The sequence below is a fragment of the Rhinolophus ferrumequinum genome, chromosome 22 (assembly GCF_004115265.2).
Source record: "Rhinolophus ferrumequinum isolate MPI-CBG mRhiFer1 chromosome 22, mRhiFer1_v1.p, whole genome shotgun sequence".
Lineage (NCBI taxonomy): Eukaryota > Metazoa > Chordata > Mammalia > Chiroptera > Rhinolophidae > Rhinolophus > Rhinolophus ferrumequinum.
The window spans coordinates 24,306,993-24,325,047 of NC_046305.1; the positions used below are offsets into that span (position 1 = coordinate 24,306,993).

Consider the following 18,055-nt stretch of genomic DNA (forward strand, 5'->3'; position numbering starts at 1 on the left):
AGCTGCACCCTCCACAACTAAGATTGAAAGGACAACAACTTGACTTGGAAAAAGTCCTGGAAGTACACACTGTTCCCCAGTAAAGTCCTGTTCCCTTTCCCCAATAAAATCTTTAAAAAAAAAAAACAAGAAAACAAAGACTTTATATTCAGCCATGTTATCTTTTAAGTATCAAGTCCTCAGATAGTATTGAATTTGTAAGAACTCAAGGCATAATTTTCACTTGGAGCTTTTCTTTTAGGAAATCACCAGAGGACAAAGTATAGCCAACCGAGCAATGACAGGCTAAATTTCAGCAAAATCAAAAACAAAAATGAAACTGGTAGTGAGCACTGAACATGCAGATCTAGGACAAAAACAAAGGTGGGATTAAAAGTGACTGAATGAAATACAAATGTTATATGCTTTGCCAGTGCTGAAATGACATAACTAACATATAATAGGAGATGGAGGAAAAAGTGGAAAAGAAAACAAACTCCCTCATTGCTTTATCTGCAACAGTTGGGAGTGAAATCAAGTTATAGACATATATGAGTATTTAAGAGTAATGTTAAATATAAACACTAAGATAATACAAATGACATAAATTTACTGGTAGAAAAGACAGAGGGGGTGGGAAGGGGAGGAGAGAATAAAGATAACTTTACTGTTGCTCATAACAGGGAGCAAATTTAAACTGCCTAAAGATAAAGGGGGGAATAATAATATTATGTAACTGTAAATGTATAAAGGTTACCACTAGAACTAAATTTTGAACCTTCCTAAATATCAAATATACACACACACACACACACACACACACACACACATACACACATATATATGTGTATATATATGTGTATATATATATGTATATATATATATGTATATATACATATATATATACATATATATATATATGTATATATATATATATATAGAGAGAGAGAGAGAGAGAAAGAATACATATACATACGAGGTCTGAGAATTAAGTTCGAGAACTCATCCTAGAAAAAGTGCTACACACCTCATTGCTGAATATCACTACAGTCACCTTCGAAGTATTCCCCTTGGGAAGCTATGCACCAATGCCAGTGCCTAGTCCACCCTTCAAAGCAATTTTGGAACTCTTTTCTGAAATGGCCATCAGAGCTGTTGTCATATTATTCTCGGTGTCCCGAATGCCATCAAAATGTCTTCCTTTCAGTATTTCTTTTATCTTCGCATAAAGAAAGAAGTCATTGGAGGCCAGATCAGGTGAGTAGGGAAGGTATTCCAATATAGTTATTTGTTTACTGGCTAAAAACTCCCTCACAGACAGTTCTGTGTGAGGTGGTACGTTGTCATGATGAAAGAGCCATGAATTGTTGGCAAAAAGTTCAGGTCGTCTAATGTTTTCACACAGCCTTTTCAGCACTTCCAAATAGTAAACTTTGTTAACAGTCCAATTAGTACAAATTCATAATGAATAATCCCTTGATATCGAAAAAGGTAAGCAACATCATTAGAACAAGTTCACTAACTTAATTGTCAGATCTCATATAGTAAAATATACGAAATAATATAACAAAACCAAGTCTATAGATATCACTCATATCAATAAATGTAACTGGACTTAAGTTTATTATTGAAAGAAAGGGTTTTTAATCAGAACAAAATTCAACTCTATGTTGTGTACAGGAGACAAACCTAAAAGTGTTTCAGATAGATTAAAAACACAAGGAAGAACAAAGTTATATCAAGCAAATGCAAACAAAAAGAAAGCAGGAATAATGATTTTAACATTCCAGAAACTGGACATTAGAACCAAGATTAACAAATTATGCCAAACATGGGAACATTATAGTGTTAAAGGTTTTGATTTGTAGTAAACAGTTATGAATATTTATGTATCCAAAATATAGCAGGAATTTTAACAAAACAAAAATACATCAAAATATAGTCAAATGTGCTATTTGACTAAAAACTGTCAAAATATGCTATTAATTATTTATGAGTAATTTATTTTGTGATATTTAAAGTAATTGTGACATTGAGAATTTACTTTAATTGCTGTCTTTAAGTTTAAGGCATATAAAGAGAAGCATAATTAAAATTCAGAAGAGCTAATCAATAAAGTAGATCTGATATGTATCAAGGTCTGACAATTAAGTTCGGGAACTTGCCACCATGCGCTTACATTGGCAACACTGTACAAACAGCTCACTCAATAAGATTTCATAACCTTGGTATTCAGTGTCTCACAGCTGTGTTCCTGTCAATGTGTGACGGTGTCTTGCTGAGTGGCATTCATTTTTGTTGTTGCACATTTTTGTGTGCCATCGCGAGAATGTCTGAGTTTGAATTAGAGCAATGAACAAACATTAAATTTCTTGTTAAACTTTGCAAGAGTGGAAGTGAAATCAAGGACATGTTAATCCAAGTTTATGGGGATAATGCCATGAAGAAAACGACAGTGTACAAATGCATTAAACGTTTTTCTGAGGGTAGAGAACATGTCACTGATGAAGAGAGCTCAGGGTGAAGCAGAACTGACGAAAACTGCAAAAATTCATCGAATTGTGCCTCAAAACCATCAGCTGACAGGGAGAAGCATATATCAAGTCTGTATACTACTAATAAAGATTATACCTTCGCTGTTTTGTTGATGGTTTCTTTTGCTGTGCAGAAGCTTTATAGTTTGATATAGTTCCATTCATTTAATTTTGCTTTTATTTCCCTTGCCTTCGATGTCAAATTCATGAAATCTTCTCTAAACCCAAGGTCCATAAGTGTAGTACCTACGCTGCCTTCTATGCAATTAATTGTTTCAGGTCTTATATTTAGGTCTTTGATCTATTTCGAGTTAATTTTGGTATATGGTGACAGATAGAAGTCTAATTTCATTCTTTTGCACATGGTTTTCCAATTTTCCCACCATTTATTGAAGAGGATTTCTTTTCTCCATGGTATGCCTTGGGCTTCAATATCAAAATTATCTGCCCATATACATACGGGCTTATTTATGGGTTCTCAATTTATTCCGTTGGTCTGTTTCTCTGCTAGTACTACGCTGCTTTGATTGTTGTTGCTTTGTAATATAAACTGAAGTCAGGGAGTGTGATACCTCCAGCCTTGTTTTTTTCTTAGGATTGCTTTGGAAATTTGGAGTCTTTTGTGATTCCATACAAATCTGATGGTTTTTGTTTTATTTCTTTTAAAAAATGGGAATTGTATTAAATCTGTATATTGCTTTGGGAAATCAACTATGTTGATTCTTCCAATCCATGAACATGGAATATCTTTCCACTTCTTTGTGTCTTCTTCAATTTCTTTTAATAACATCTTGTAGTTTTCAGTGTATAGGCCCTTCACATCCTTTGTTAAATTTATTCCTAGGTATTTTGTTCTTTTTGTTACAGTTGCAAAAGGATTGTATGCTGACCTAGGGAGATTCAACTTAAAAAAACAAAAACCTGTTCTCCTAAAATTAAGTTAAAAACTAATCCAACATTAATTTTAAAGTATGCCTAACTCTAAAGTTCATATAGAAAAAAAACACAAATAAGTATTTTCAGGAAAATTCTCAAAAAAGAAGAGCAAGAGATCCATATTGGATATTAAATCATATAAAGCCTCAATAAGTAGATGACTGTGAAATGTGCATGTGAATATATAGGCAAAACAATGTCATTGAAGGAAAATCCATTCTATTAAATGGAATTTAATATAATATCAAAAAGCACTCTCAAACCATTAGATTGAAGATGGACTTTTTAATAAAATATAAAAGTTGTAGAATAAATCTAGGCAAATAGTTTAAAATCTTGTATTGGGAAAGGCCTTTTAAATTAAGACCTAAAATCCAGAAGCCATTTTTAAAAGCAAGATTGATAAATCTGACAACATAAAAACAAATTCTCCTTGAGAAGAAAAAACATACCAATAGCCAGGTTAAAAGGAAAATAATTACCTTTGGGGAAAAGCTGCAGCCCATATCAGAAACAAGGTCTAAACCCTAATATACATAGGTCATGTGTGTGTGTGTATGTGTATGTCCTAGGAATTAAGAATAAAAAGTTCAAGTCAAGAGAAAAAAATAGACAAAGGATATGCCAAATAGTTCACAAATAAATACAAATATCTCTTAAACATACAAAAATTGCTCAACTTCACTCATAAAAACAGAAACATATATTGAAACTACAATGAGATTTTATTTTTACTTCTTAAATTGAAAAAAATGTCAAAAATTTGACAAATATTCAAAAGTTTGACAACACACTTATTTAGAAAGTTTATGGAGAGACAGACCTTAACATACTCTGCAAAACCATCTAACCCCTAGGCAGAGCAATTTGCAATATCTTTCAGATTTCCATATATATATATTCTTTGACCCAGAAATCCCATTCTGGGAATTTGCCCTGCAGATATAACTACGTATGTACAAAAATGACATATGTACAAGGTAATCCATGAGAGTACTGTTCAGAAAGGCAAAACTTTACTAACAATTGTCACCACAATAAACTTTAGTAATCAAAAAAAAAAAGATTGGAACTATCCATGGATCCATCAAAATGACGTTAATCCATGAAATATCCCACAATAAAATTGTATGCAGTTGTAAAATCAAATTAACGAGGTATCTCCCTATGCACATACATGCAAATATCTCTTGTGTATTTTGATAAGTAAAAAAATAAAGTAAGATTCAAAATTGCATTTGTTATTGGAAAGGTGCAAAATAAAAATATATATTAATTTCTTAGCTTCTATTTGTAAAAGTACACACTAAAAAGATGCATAAGAAACCAATAAAAGTACATCTCAGTTTAAGGGTAGGAAAGAACGGGGTGAATGGTGACAGAGTGGAAGCTAGGATTTTCAGTGGATACCTGTTTACATCATTTTTACTTTTGAAATATATAAACACATTAGCTCTTTTTAAAAATTAATTTTTTAAAAACTGTATTGTTTCTAGATTGCCACACACTTACCCTTCTACACAGCGGAATTCTATACGTGATCCAAAAGAGTAATCTGTGTTAACAATCACTTGCCCATTATGTAATTCTCCTGGGTTGCTGCATTGTTTCTCTGAGAGAAAATTTAAAACGAGGATTAGTGATTTCAAGTACTCACAGATATGGCATTAGAAAATTTGACCTCTGCTTCCAGAAAGACCAGAGGTTCAGATTCAAACTTATTTCTGATCCTGACTCACTGAAGTTTTATTTTGGAGGATAAATGAATCCAAAAAGTGATCTCATTTTTTCAGGTATATCTTACCAATAGAGAAAAATGGTCAGTTAAATCACTATGGTAACTAAATCTGTGGTCCAGGATTTAACACACTAACCAGGAAGTTGTGCTCCATTCTTTGTCTGCGGCATGCACTTTGCACTTAGGCCACTCAAAAATGCATGTCCTGGGCCACAAAAGGAACAAGAAAAAAAAAAGTGTAGATTGTACATCCTTCCTATTGGAAAATGTCACAGAACATATTCTCAACTGAGGGAGAATCGCATTATCTTCCAAACACAGCGAATAGTTTGGGTGAGATTTCTCTGGAAATTGCATTTCTATTTTCTAGCCATATAGCTTTTTATAATTTTATAAAAAGTGAATCTGGTTTTCAATATATTAAAATTGAATTTGTAGTTAACTTCTGAAAGGAGTATTTACTGAATTATGTTGCAAAGAACAGGCTTATTTTTCAAAGCAACTGGGTAGCTTCTAATTTTTCTTTTTTATTTACATATTTGTTTGTTTGCTTGTTTATATTTTCCAAAAAGTGGTACAAATGTATACATTGAAATCAGTCACTGACAAACTGGGTGGTTTCTTAATGGTCAAATATTCTCATTTGCATTCAGAAAATTTAGTTCCTGAATTTGCAAAAAGGGGGAAAGTACAAATAAGAAAAATAAAAATGTTCATACTTACTGACACAGAAGACAATATAGTTCCATGTGCCTCCTGCCCTACAGGTAAGAACCTGATTTTTTGAACTGCTCCTACTGTAGCCAGGACGGCAGTGGTATTTCAGAACAGTTCCAGTTTTAAAGCTTGTCTCATTCAACTCATTTACTGGAGAAGCATAGTGTAAATGGGGTGGTGGACCACAGTCACCTAGACACCAAAATGACAAGGAGCACCAAAAGTTATAACTTGGGACTCAGCATCTTAATATTTTCAGTAGTATGATTTTAGAGCAAGAACAATTCTTTTCTCTTCTAATCCAGAAAAATAATAACTCCTATTATTTCCATTGTTCAATGATTCCAGTGAGTGATCAGTAATACATGTTTGTTGATAAATGATAATGATAACGATAATGATAACTGATAATGATGAAAGGCTTTCATGCTTTCTCCATTATTAGGAGATAATTTATTTTAGAAGGATGGCAGACACGATTTCATCAGCCTATCAGATTTCCCATATCTGCTGACTAGATGCATCTCTACAATTTCCTTCAACTAAAACAGTATTATATTTCATTAATAATAACTTTAGGTAACACTGATTGCCTTAGGAAAGGGAAACTGGGTGGGTGGGATATGAATAAAAACAACATTTTTAATTTGTGGGGTTTTTTTATATGTTTTGGATTTTGAATGATATGAAGGAAGAAGCATAAAGCCCTTTAAATGTAAAAATCTTTTTTTTAATTGAAGTTTATTGGGGTGACAATTGTTAGTAAAGTTACATAAATTTCAGGTGTACAATTCTATAATACATCATCTATATATATCACATTGTGTGTTCACCACCCAGAGTCAGTTCTTCTTCCATCACCATATATTTGATCCCCTTTACCCTCATCTACCACCCTCTTCCCCTCTTACCCTCTGGTAACCACTAAACTATTGTCTGTGTCTATGAGTTTTTGTTTCTTCATTTGTTTGTCTTGTTCCTGTGTTGGAAACATAAACATCTTAATCCTGCTTTCCTTGTAAGAATAAAAGGGACCAAATATATGGTGGTGAACACGCAATGTGATATATAGATGAGGTATTACTGAATTGTACAGCTGAAACCTATGTAACTTTACTAACAATTGTCACTCCAATAAACTTTAATTTTAAAAAAAAAGAGTTAAATACAGAACCAATTTCCCTTTTAGGAGCCCCAGTAGTTGTATATACTTCCTCTCTCCATTCTGGATAAACCCACTGGCATTGAAAATTGTTCAGTCAGGCTGATATCATAGATAATACAAATTAGTTTCAAGTCATGGTTGGGAAACAAGTTGGAAAATTTCTGGAGAAGAAATCTAAGGGGAAGTGTCTAGAAAACTGCCTCTTTTATGGGTAAAGCAAATTTCCCCTAAATTCCAAATCCCCCTAAAATGCCAAATTTCAAATAAATTCCTAATTCTTGGTCAAATAAACCCTTTGTTACTGAAGCTGAATTTCTGCTAAGAGTTTAATCATTTCTTTGTTAGTCTTAAAAGTGAACAAGTGGGTGACCTTGAATGCTTGTTGCCTATCTAAACTTGTCTCCCTATTACTCACCAAGAACAGTGGCCAACAGAGCAGCAACCAAGGTCACTTGGAACAGTATCGGATCTGAGACTCTCCACAACCTGGAGAGGGGCCAGGCTGTCATTTTCCCCTTTCTATCAAGGGTCCCATTTGGAGCTCTTGGAGTGTACATGACTCGATGCTTCTCCAACATTTTTCTGCTGAAAGAACTCAATTTAATAAAGTCATTGAATTCCCACTTGTGATAAAGCACCAGGATAAATGTCGTGGGATCTATGTCTTCAAGGAAATTACAGCCTAGAGTGGAAGAAAAGACATGAGCACAATTGTTACAACACAAAGAGAGTGAGTGTTAGCCTCTGTGGGAGCACTCTACTCAGAAAAGGGATGAACTCCACGTGGAGAGATGGGAGGTGGCTGTAAAAGTTAGAGAATGGAGGCAGGACACATTGGGAGAACAGTAGATAATACTGTGCAGGAAAATAAAGTGTCTGAAAGGGGGAGATGGCTGTTAAAGGGTGCAGCTTACAGGTGTGTCTGAACAGGACATAAGGGCCCCCTTTAGGAATTTCTGGACACTACTATTTGGGGAATAAAGAGCCATTGTTTTTTGTTTTGGATTTTGGTTTTAGTTTGTTAAAGAGTGACAGATTGTTGTGATTTAAGAAGATCACTATGGCAGATGTGTACACGAGAAATTGAAGTGAACAGAGGGAAGGAACAGGGAGGTTGATTAAAAAGACTATTGCAATTGGCCAGGTGAGCCACAGAGATGATCTGACCAAGGAAATGGTAGAGATAGAGAATAGGGAACAAATGTAAAACAAAACACAAGAAAACAAAAAGGCAAGAAAATAATTAGATGGGGAAAAGGAGCTGCATCATTCTGGGAGCTCCTCATGACAACTGTCAACTGAGGCAATAAACTATCAAGCAATTTACAGTTTTGAAAGAATATACACACATATATATATATATATATATATATATATACATACTCACATATATATATATATACACTTTCCATGAAATTGAAGAAAGATATATATATATATATATATATATATACCGTGTTTCCCCGAAAATAAGACCTACCCCAAAAATAAGCCCCAATTAAGATCGTCATCCAGACGGACGCATTTAGTACGTTATGATGATGTTCCAGAAGAAGATGACATGACTGTTTTGAATAAATGTAGATTGTTGTACATGAAAAATAAGACATCCCCTGAAAAGATGCCCTAACGATCTTTTGGGGCAAAAATTAATATGAGACCCAGTCTTATTTTCGGGGAAATACAATATATATGATGTGAAAAAAATGTATACACATTTTAAGAAAGAAAAACTGTATTAAAATTGTAATACTCAATATATACCAATAACAAAAGATGAATACAAGTCACATTTGACTTCTGCAATTACAAGAGGTGCTCAAAGTGGTTACCATCAGCATCCAGACACTTCTGATTATGGCGAACTACTGCTTGAGCATAGCTAACATCTCTTTAAATGTGTATACATGGTATACATATATACCAGGGGTACCAAGAAAACGGATACACGTGGACACTTTTGTCAACGTTGCTCAAGCGATGTTTCAGAAGTCAAATGTGGCTTGTATTCATCTTTTGTTATTGGTAAATATTGAGTATTACTATTAAATACAGTGTTTTCCTTTCTTAAAATGTGTATACTATTTTTTGGCAACGTGTGTGTGTGTGTGTGTGTGTGTGTGTGTGTGTGTGTGTGGTGAGGGAGAGATCTACATATGTAGATATATACATATATAAAAAGAAAAACTGCGAGGTAAATGTACTTTCATTATTTAATTAGACTAAAGACTTGTTTAAAGCAAAGTCATAAAAGTTATTTTTCTCTTCACCACCACACCCGTTTCCTTTGGAAAAAACAATATATCTTAAATTTACATTAGAAATAGTCCTTGTCCTCAAAGGAAAATATAAAGTTCGCTGCCAATGGAATGTTGAATTTCATTTTTTATTCTGATACCTCCATTAGATCCAGATGATTCTACACTCCCCATGTGTCCATAATTCATACTAAGCACATAGCATTTAGATAAAGGGAGTCACCTCAATATTTCCCTCAACGATGTTTCTGTCCCACATTATAGGGGGGAGAAGTTTATAATGGCCCTTCACACTATGTGGAGGGGCCTAACTTCTTTGCTGAGTAATGACTCATAGAATCTTATTGTTCTAAAATTCAATTCTGATGAAACCATTCCTCCACCAGTTGTTATTTGTGGGGGCGTCCACCCTTGCACATCCTATCCCACGAATTCTATACATGGCCACTATGACAATTCTGCCAAAAAATAAATTCGACCTAATGAACAATTTATCAAATGTATTTTCTTACTAAAATTGTGTTTACAGAATTTGTTCTGAATGAATTGAGGTGTTCTTAAAAGGTTGGGAAGAGCCAGGATTCACATTTTGGGCCTTCACCCACCCCCTTTCTTTTGTGTTTTTCTCTCTATTTTCCCAGTACATCCCTCCCAATTGCAAGTCTCTATCTTCCTGCCCTAGCAATCTGATGAGCCTGGAGACAGTGAAGGTTAAGGCAAATTCCACAGAATATAAACCAGTCCACTAAATCATCTGTGAAGTTTATAAAATATGGTAAATTTCAATAAAAAACTGCTATGAACTATTTAAAAACTGTAAAAATAAGTTTCTTTAATTTTTGATAAGTCAGTAGATTTGGCATGTTTATCGGACTTTCGTGAAATTGAAGAGATTTTAAAATACCAAAATATTGGCAAAATAGAATTTCACTGTAAAAAATCAAGAGAAGAAGAGTACAAAGTGAAAATTTCCCATATGATTTGTTGCAATTGTTATTACTGTATACCCACAAGAAAAATACATACATTGAATATACTCAGGAAAATATGAGTATATTTATAAAAATATACCCATAAGATTAAATCCTTGCCTTCAGGAAATTGAACAAAAATAATTAAAATGCTGGTATAAAGAACATATTCATTAGCTATGTACAAAAAGAATATATTTACAATTATTGAATATAGTCAATAAATACTTCTTAAAACAATGTTAAGTAAAATGATAATCTGATAAATTCAACAAATTGACTTCAGTGAAGGCATTCATTCAATTGGTCTCCGGTGAATAACTTTTCAGTAGTTTGGTCTGAGCCCAGTGCTTCAATTGGCCAGGACAACCTAGATCCCCAACAGTTCCAAACACTTTCACCCCTCCTACCCTGCCCAGATCCTCTGCCCCCTCGCCCTTTCCTCTTTGATTCTTACTCATTCTCATTCTCCAATGTCCCCTCTTGTCCACCAGGCCAGTTCCCATATTCCAATTACAACTTAGTATTTATCATTCTGATTCTGACTTGGCTTATAGACAACTGAAGTCTGTCTTGACGTCAGAGGGTGGGTTCTTACTCATCTCTGCTCCCCACAGTACCTCGCACACAGTTATAGTGCTCAATAAACATTGGTCGAATTTAAATTCAAAAGCACCTAGGGACAAAATATGGTTTAAAGAAAAAGAATACTGTTCATGTCCATATCTACTCTTACAGTGTTTGTTTGTTTTGTCAAGGTCAGATTTTAACTGATTTTAGAGCAAGACACACTTGTATCTTAATGAGAGCGGACCCTAGCGATGTCACTCTAGGCTCTTTTCCTTCCATAACCTGAAGTCATCATATAATCAGCCAATCAACAGAGGACAGTAAAGAGGTAAGGAATAAACAAAAACTAGTGCCCCTCCCTCCTCAGGTTATGACTGGAGGTAAAAGGCAGCCTCATGTACAAACCCTACACTGTGGGAAGGGATTTATATCACTCAGCCTCACACCAAGGCCAGACACAGGACAAAAATATGTGGCCAGGCCCTGGGCTATGGACCCTGGAGGGTTCAACCCTGCTTCCACCACCTGAGAACTATGTGCCCCTGGGCAAGATACTCAGCACTCTAAGCTCCTCTAAGCTTCAATTTTCTTTTTTATAAAATAAGAATAACTATACGTGTCCCAGAATTGCTGAGAGGGGGCTGGGCTTGCTGCATGGACAGCACATAGTAAATATTCCCAAAAAAAAAAAAAAAAAATGTTAGGGAAGAGAGTTGCAATGTGACTCTGACAGGACCAGAACTCTTAGAGTCAAAACATCATTATAATAATGATGTAAAATTGTAATGATGGCTGAATCACCAAGATACTTTAAACTCTGGTACAGAAGAAAGCCCACTGGCGGTGCCACACCCAGAGCAGGGACCCTGGTGCCCACAGAGTGGGGCCGGCGGGGCTGTCCTGGGCTTCTTCTTTCCTCACCCTTAGCTGTCTTCATGGGAGGAGCTCATCCTACCCCACAACTTTGGCCATCATCCATGAATTACCCACAGATCTCTGGACCCAACTGTCAGTTGTGTACCTACAGGAGTGTAGGTACAAAATCTTATGTGCTCCATGAACTCCATTGTTAATAAAAATCTTACTCTGCTCTGTTACTTCCCCTGTATAAATGTTGAGCCATTCAGGCCTTCCTCCTTTACTCTTATTGCTAACTAGAGGAATTCCAGTGCTCAGTCTGAAAATTGTGGAACTTTTAAAAGTCAGTGAAAGAAATCTCAGCAAAATAAGGAGGAAATACTTCCTCTTCCCCTGCAGCTGCGAAAAAAGCAGATATCGACATCATAAAACTGACCTTGCAAATGTTATTTCTAACAAAGGAGTTGTTCCTGGACTTTACAGATTGTAGCTTTCCTTCTTGAACATAACCTTTAACCCTGGAAAAGTCTATAATTCTGACTGGTTATTTCAGCAAATTGTTTTTTGCTTGGGGTAATACTTAAATTAAAATTTCTGTTTTTCCCTGGTGTTAATATCTGTGAGTTTTCTTTGCAAATCCAGAAATAAATTATTATACTTTCTTCTTCACTTACAATCCTGAAAGTAAGTGAAAACTTTTCACTCTGTTGAATTTTTTGGTTTAATTTCAGCTTTATTGAGGTATAAGTGACTAAACTGAAAGTTATTTCAAGTGTACATCGTGGTGATCTGGTATGTATACGTTATAAAAGGATTCTCCCCCACCATCTAGTTAATTAGCACATCCATCACCACATATATTTGTCTTTTTTGCCGGCAAGAACATTCAAGTTCTACTCTCATAGCAAAGTTTAATTATACAACACAGTGTTATCAACTGTAGTCACCATGTTTTACATTAGATATTCAGACCTTCTTCATCTTATAACTAAAAGTTTGTACCCTCTTACCAAGCTCTCCCTATTTCTCTCTCACCCTCAGCCCTAGCAACCACTTTTTAGATTTCTTATTTAAGCAAAAAACCTTTTTTTAAAAAAAATTTAAGTTATAATTTTACGGTTTAGATTAGTATTTTCAACTGCATCATTTTTATTTCCCAGGGATCTTTAATTCAACAGACTCCAAACTAAATGCACTATCTTCTTTTCAACCCTGGAACCTTTAACCCTGGAAAAGTCTATAATTCTGACTGGTTATTTCAGATAAAGTGCAGACCTCTGCACTTTGTTTCAGCTAAAGTAATAATCTCCACTCAGTCTCCCAGGCTAGAAACCTAAGTCATCCTAGTCTCCTTTCTCTTGGCCCATTTCCGTACTCAGAGTCGTGGAGTCCAATCACTTTGGCCATAGCAGCATTAGAATCTGTCACTCTCTCCTACACCCCAGCCTAGACCATAGCAAAAGCCTCCAAACATTTGTAAACCAGCTTCGACACTGATGTGGTTATAACCCTAAAAAGCAATTTACTTAAAAACTCCATGGTTCCTAATTCTCTAGGTGTCCATACCTCTCTCTCTGTGTCTGCTCATTTAAAACACTGTGCTTCAACTTCATGAAGGTGCTTTCCTTTCCCAAAACATAGCCTGGAATTTTTTAAAACACCTGCAACTATTTGTGTAGAATGTCTCATGTGGATGAATGCTCTTACCTCCAACCTCCAGATCAACTGTCACCTCCTTGGTGAAGAACCGCCCTACACCACCAAGAAGTATCAATCTCTTCTGTGCTCCCCTAGTACTTCTCTGATACAATAATTGTAACACCACATTGTATCATAACTTTCTATTCACTTTTGCTTCCTGAGATAGATTGTAGGTCCCTTGAAGACAAAGAAGGTGTTTATCCAACTTTCTAGTCCTAACCTGCTATCGAAACTGGCATATAACAGTAATCCAATAAATGAAATTCAATTTAGTTTTGCCTTCTTAAGAATAACTAACTGCCTTACTGAGGACCAAGTGAAATAATGTGTGTAAAGTGCTCTGTAAATTTTAAAGAGATGATACATTGATTTGACTTCCCTTACTAGTGCTCAGGAGGTATGGTGGCTCAGTGGGCCAGGGACAACATTGTGTTTCACCATCGTGTCCTTGTGGTTTCTCAGCAGAAACTGCACAGAACTCAGCAGACCACAGAGTACAAAGATGGAGGATAGCACTTGTGAGTTGAGAAGACCAGAGTTTGAGTCCCAGCAATCCCATCTTCAAATTCTCTAATCTAGAAGCAGCTACATCAGCTCCTTGGACCTGTTTTTCATCACTAAAATGATGACATTAAACTTAGACCATCTTTCTATTCCCTACAAACTCTAGAATTCTGTAACTGCCCACCGAAAAGCTAAGACTTTCCTAGCAAATGCTCTCATATTTCAATGACATCATCACCTTTTAAATTCCTTTAGAAATAAAACCAACTCAAGAGCCATAGTCTACATGGTGGGTCTCTTATAAATAATACCATCAGCACTGATCAATTTGAGAGGCACAGGAGAAATCCTCAGGCCAAAATTTCTTCTTCCATTAGAGATTACTTCTTGAGTTAATGTTTTTATCTTATCTAAACTTTCCCTTTTAAACTTCAGATGCCTTTGTAAAGAATGATATTTTTTTCCAGTCTCAGGTGGAGTGTCTCCTTGCTTACACCTGCACTTTCAATCACATCACTTTCAGACTCCAGAAAAAACTTGCTTCCACACTTTCCTCTCCCTTCCTAGAATTTCTTTATCTATCATCTCCTTCCTTCTGGACTCATATTCAAACGTATCTCTACACTTGATACCAACATTCTTAGATGCTTCTTCTTCTTCCAGATACTATACTTTTCATTCTCTTTGTACTGCTATATTTAGGAACAAAACAGGTGTCAACAAAAAGAAAAGTGGCTAAAGAATTGAAATGAGAACCAGAATAGTACTATGTCTTGCCCAACCAAGAAGAGAATTTAAAAAAGAAATGGTGGGGCCGGCCCGGTGGCTCAGGCGGTTAGAGCTCCATGCTCCTAACTCCGAAGGCTGCCGGTTCGATTCCCACATGGGCCAGTGGGCTCTCAACCACAAGGTTACCAGTTCGATTCCTCGACTCCCAAAAGGGATGGTGGGCTCTGCCCCCTGCAACTAAAATTGAACACGGCACCTTGAGCTGAGCTGCCGCTGAGCTCCCGGATGACTCAGTTGGTTGGAGTGCGTCTTCTCAACCACAAGGTTGCTGGTTCGACTCCCGCAAGGGATGGTGGTCTGTGCCCCCTGCAAATAGAAATGGCAACTGGACCTGGAGCTGAGCTGCGCCCTCCACAACTAAGACTGAAAGGACAACAACTTGAAACTGAACGGCACCCTCCACAGCTAAGATTGAAAGGACAACAACTTGAGTTGGCAATTGGACTTGGAAGGAGGGCCTGGAGGAGCACACTGTTCCCCAATGGAGTCCTGTTCCCCTTCCCAATTAATTAATTAAAATAAATGGCAATCAACATCGTCAGATTTGAAAAGTGAGGGAGAGAAAGAAGATGAAGATGAGTAAGGTTTCTAGCTTCAGAAACTAATTAGAGACTGACCAATGCCCTCCTTATTATCAACTCTAAAGGTCTTTACTGTAGATGGTGAAGAAGGTGTGGAGAGGTTAATAAAATCTCCAAAGGAAATTGCATCAATTTTCAGAATATAGACTATGAAAAGCAGGTGTCCTTTGAATCACTTTGGGAAGTCTGGCTTACCTCCTGCCTCAATTCCCTTACGTGGAGAGATGATTAAAAAAAGAAGAAGAACCAACACACTCAACTTTTATATACAATAACAAGAGCAACATCTTACTTTTTTCTGTTTCAGTTTATTTTATTAGTGTGCATCACTATTTCCCCATTTATAATTTTAAAAAACTGAGGATCAGAGTGGTTAAAAGTACTCTTCAAGTCATGCTATGCCCTGAAAATGCAGTACTCCTGAAAAGATTTCTGTTGAAACACCCCCAAGTTTTTGTCTGTGTCTTATCCTTCTAGTCTTGCACTCCTCAAAGGGCCAAACCACAAGCCTTTCCCCAAAGGTCCCCCAAGTAATCCACTGACCTGCAGGTAGCTGATGAAGAAAGAAGTAGAAGACTTTACCACAGTTCCTTGGGTAGTTTTTCAGGAAAGAAAACTGCCTTAATCTCTAATAGTTCTGGTTCCTTCCCAGATAAGGGTTTACCAGAAAGCCCTAAAGTTGGCTAGTAATTGCTCCACCAAAAAATCCCGGAATTGCAGCCATGTGGTTGGCTGATCAGGGACAGCTAAATGGAAATGAGTGGGCAGAGACTCTCTACTGGCTCAGTGAATGATTAACTGCAGAAATATAGCACCACTATTTACCTAATCTCCTTCCTCTTCACCAGTCCTCTTTCTTGATAACATGTTGCAATCATTTATTTTTCTCCTCTGCCAACCATTTCCCCTAAGTGAACAAAATAACATGAATTTGATGCCAGAATTTTTTTTTCTTTTCATAAATACAAGAAGGTTTTACAAGATGCAATCCAGCCAACCTGGAAACTTTGGATACCGCAGGGTTCAAACTAGGTTCACAAAGGTGATCTATTTTCCATTAGTCCATCTAGCTTTCCTGGGGGCTCAGAGAGCTATGGATGACCCAGCCCTGTGCTGGTCTCCATCCCATCCCAAGAAAATACAAAAGGTGGGAGTTTAACATATTTACTGAGTTCCTGCTATGTGCCAAGTTGCCTGGAACAACATTAGTTCTCAGTAAATGTTAACTACTACCACCACCCCTACTACTAAATGCTGGGCATAAGATGACCTCCAGAAGTTAGTCTACCACTGAGTGCTGCTCAGAAGAATGTGATGAAGGGCCAGCCATGTTTGTTATCACATAGATCTAGAAAGGATCCCAAATGCTGACATTATCAATTAAGCTATTAATCCTCAGGATTAAGGTTGTGTGCTCAGGAAATTGCTATTAAAAAGCAAGTTCTTCCTGACAACTTCACCTTTTCTGTAATAAACACCAAAAGTCTCAAAGATTTCAGAAAAGAAGGAGTTGAACCCCAGCAGGAATTTTGACAGAGATATGACATTTGGGCTGGGCTTTGAATTAAAAGTGGAAATTATTAGATGAAAGTGACAAATCGGAGGTAAAAAGAACATAGGCCAAGTCACAAAGGTAAGACAGATTTGACAAGACTGAGCATAAAGAAGGATTCCAGATTGTGCAAAATTTTGAGAGCTGAGTAAGAGGAAATACCATCTTACAGCTGGGTCTTCAAAATACCATTTCCCAATCTATTGGAGTCATTTACTTTCCATGGTGACTGTTCCAAATTTTTCTCCCCAAGTCACCAAATTGTCTTACTCTCAGCAGATGACTTTGCCCCTTACTTTACTAAAAAAATCATTCTACATTAGCTTCTCTCCGCCTCAAGTTTTCTCTACTATTCACTCTTGTGTCAGAAGAGAATTGTTTATTCTTTTCCTTATTTTTCAATGCCTTTCATCCTGAAATGTACCCTCAACCTTGATGAAACCTCAAATTTCATTTTTCTTCTGTTGTGAAATGTTGACCTTCTCAAGAGGCTCCTATGTTTCCTGTCTATTCTTTCTCATTAATCACTCCACACCCCTCCTTTTTGTGGTCTTCCAATCTGGCTTCTTCCCACACTTATTGACAGATCTCTTTGAGGCATGCCCTTGTCTCCAAATCCAAAAGTTCTTTAAGTAATTTCTTGTGATTTCTTAGCAGCCTCGAGCACTGCTGATCATCTCCTTTCTGAAACTCTTCTCTGTTGTCTTCCATTATACTAAGCTTTCCTGATTCCCCAATCTTACTAATTGTTCTTTCTTAGTTTTGTTACCTCCTCTTCCTTCTTTTCATACCTAAATATATCCCAGGTTCTTCTTCAAATTTTTTTTTCTTCCACATCTTTAATTATCTTACCTGCTCTCATGGCTTAACTATTCCCTATAAGAGAACTACTCCATAAGTATGTCTCTATCTCTGATTACTCTCCTAAATGCAGACTTACTTTTTTGTTGTTGTTGGCCATTGGACTTCTTACAAGCACTTTATACTCAGCACAACCAAAAGGGAACTTCTCATTTCCTGTCCAGAATCTTCATCTTCTGACCCTTACATTAATCTAGGCTCCCAGGAATGAAATTTCAGATTTGCCTTTAAACCTTTCTGCTCCCTCATTTTCCAACCTGTCAATTAGTTGACAAGTTGATTTTATTGGATTTTGCAATGTCTTTCATGTCTGCGGTTTCTTTTCTATTTCTACTGCCACT

General features: G+C 36.3%; 1 protein-coding gene across 6 annotated transcripts in view; it reads right to left on the reverse strand.

The window, feature by feature from the left end:
• The window catches only part of LOC117014779 (C4b-binding protein alpha chain-like), a 70,745-nt gene extending 54,665 nt beyond the window's left edge, over nt 1–16,080 (reverse strand). For 2 of the 6 annotated variants that reach the window (XM_033092983.1, XM_033092978.1), the window contains exons 1-4: nt 15,845–16,080; nt 7,485–7,751; nt 5,911–6,096; nt 4,962–5,061 (exon numbers count right to left, since the gene is read on the reverse strand). In XM_033092983.1, the coding sequence (XP_032948874.1) occupies nt 4,962–5,061; nt 5,911–6,096; nt 7,485–7,647 (449 nt within the window). In that variant the 5' untranslated portion in view covers nt 7,648–7,751; nt 15,845–16,080. The remainder of the gene's footprint in view (nt 1–4,961; nt 5,062–5,910; nt 6,097–7,484; nt 7,752–15,844) is intronic. The other 4 variants (XM_033092979.1, XM_033092980.1, XM_033092981.1 and 1 more) reach the window with 4 other exon arrangements.
• Nucleotides 16,081–18,055: the final 1,975 nt, after the last annotated feature.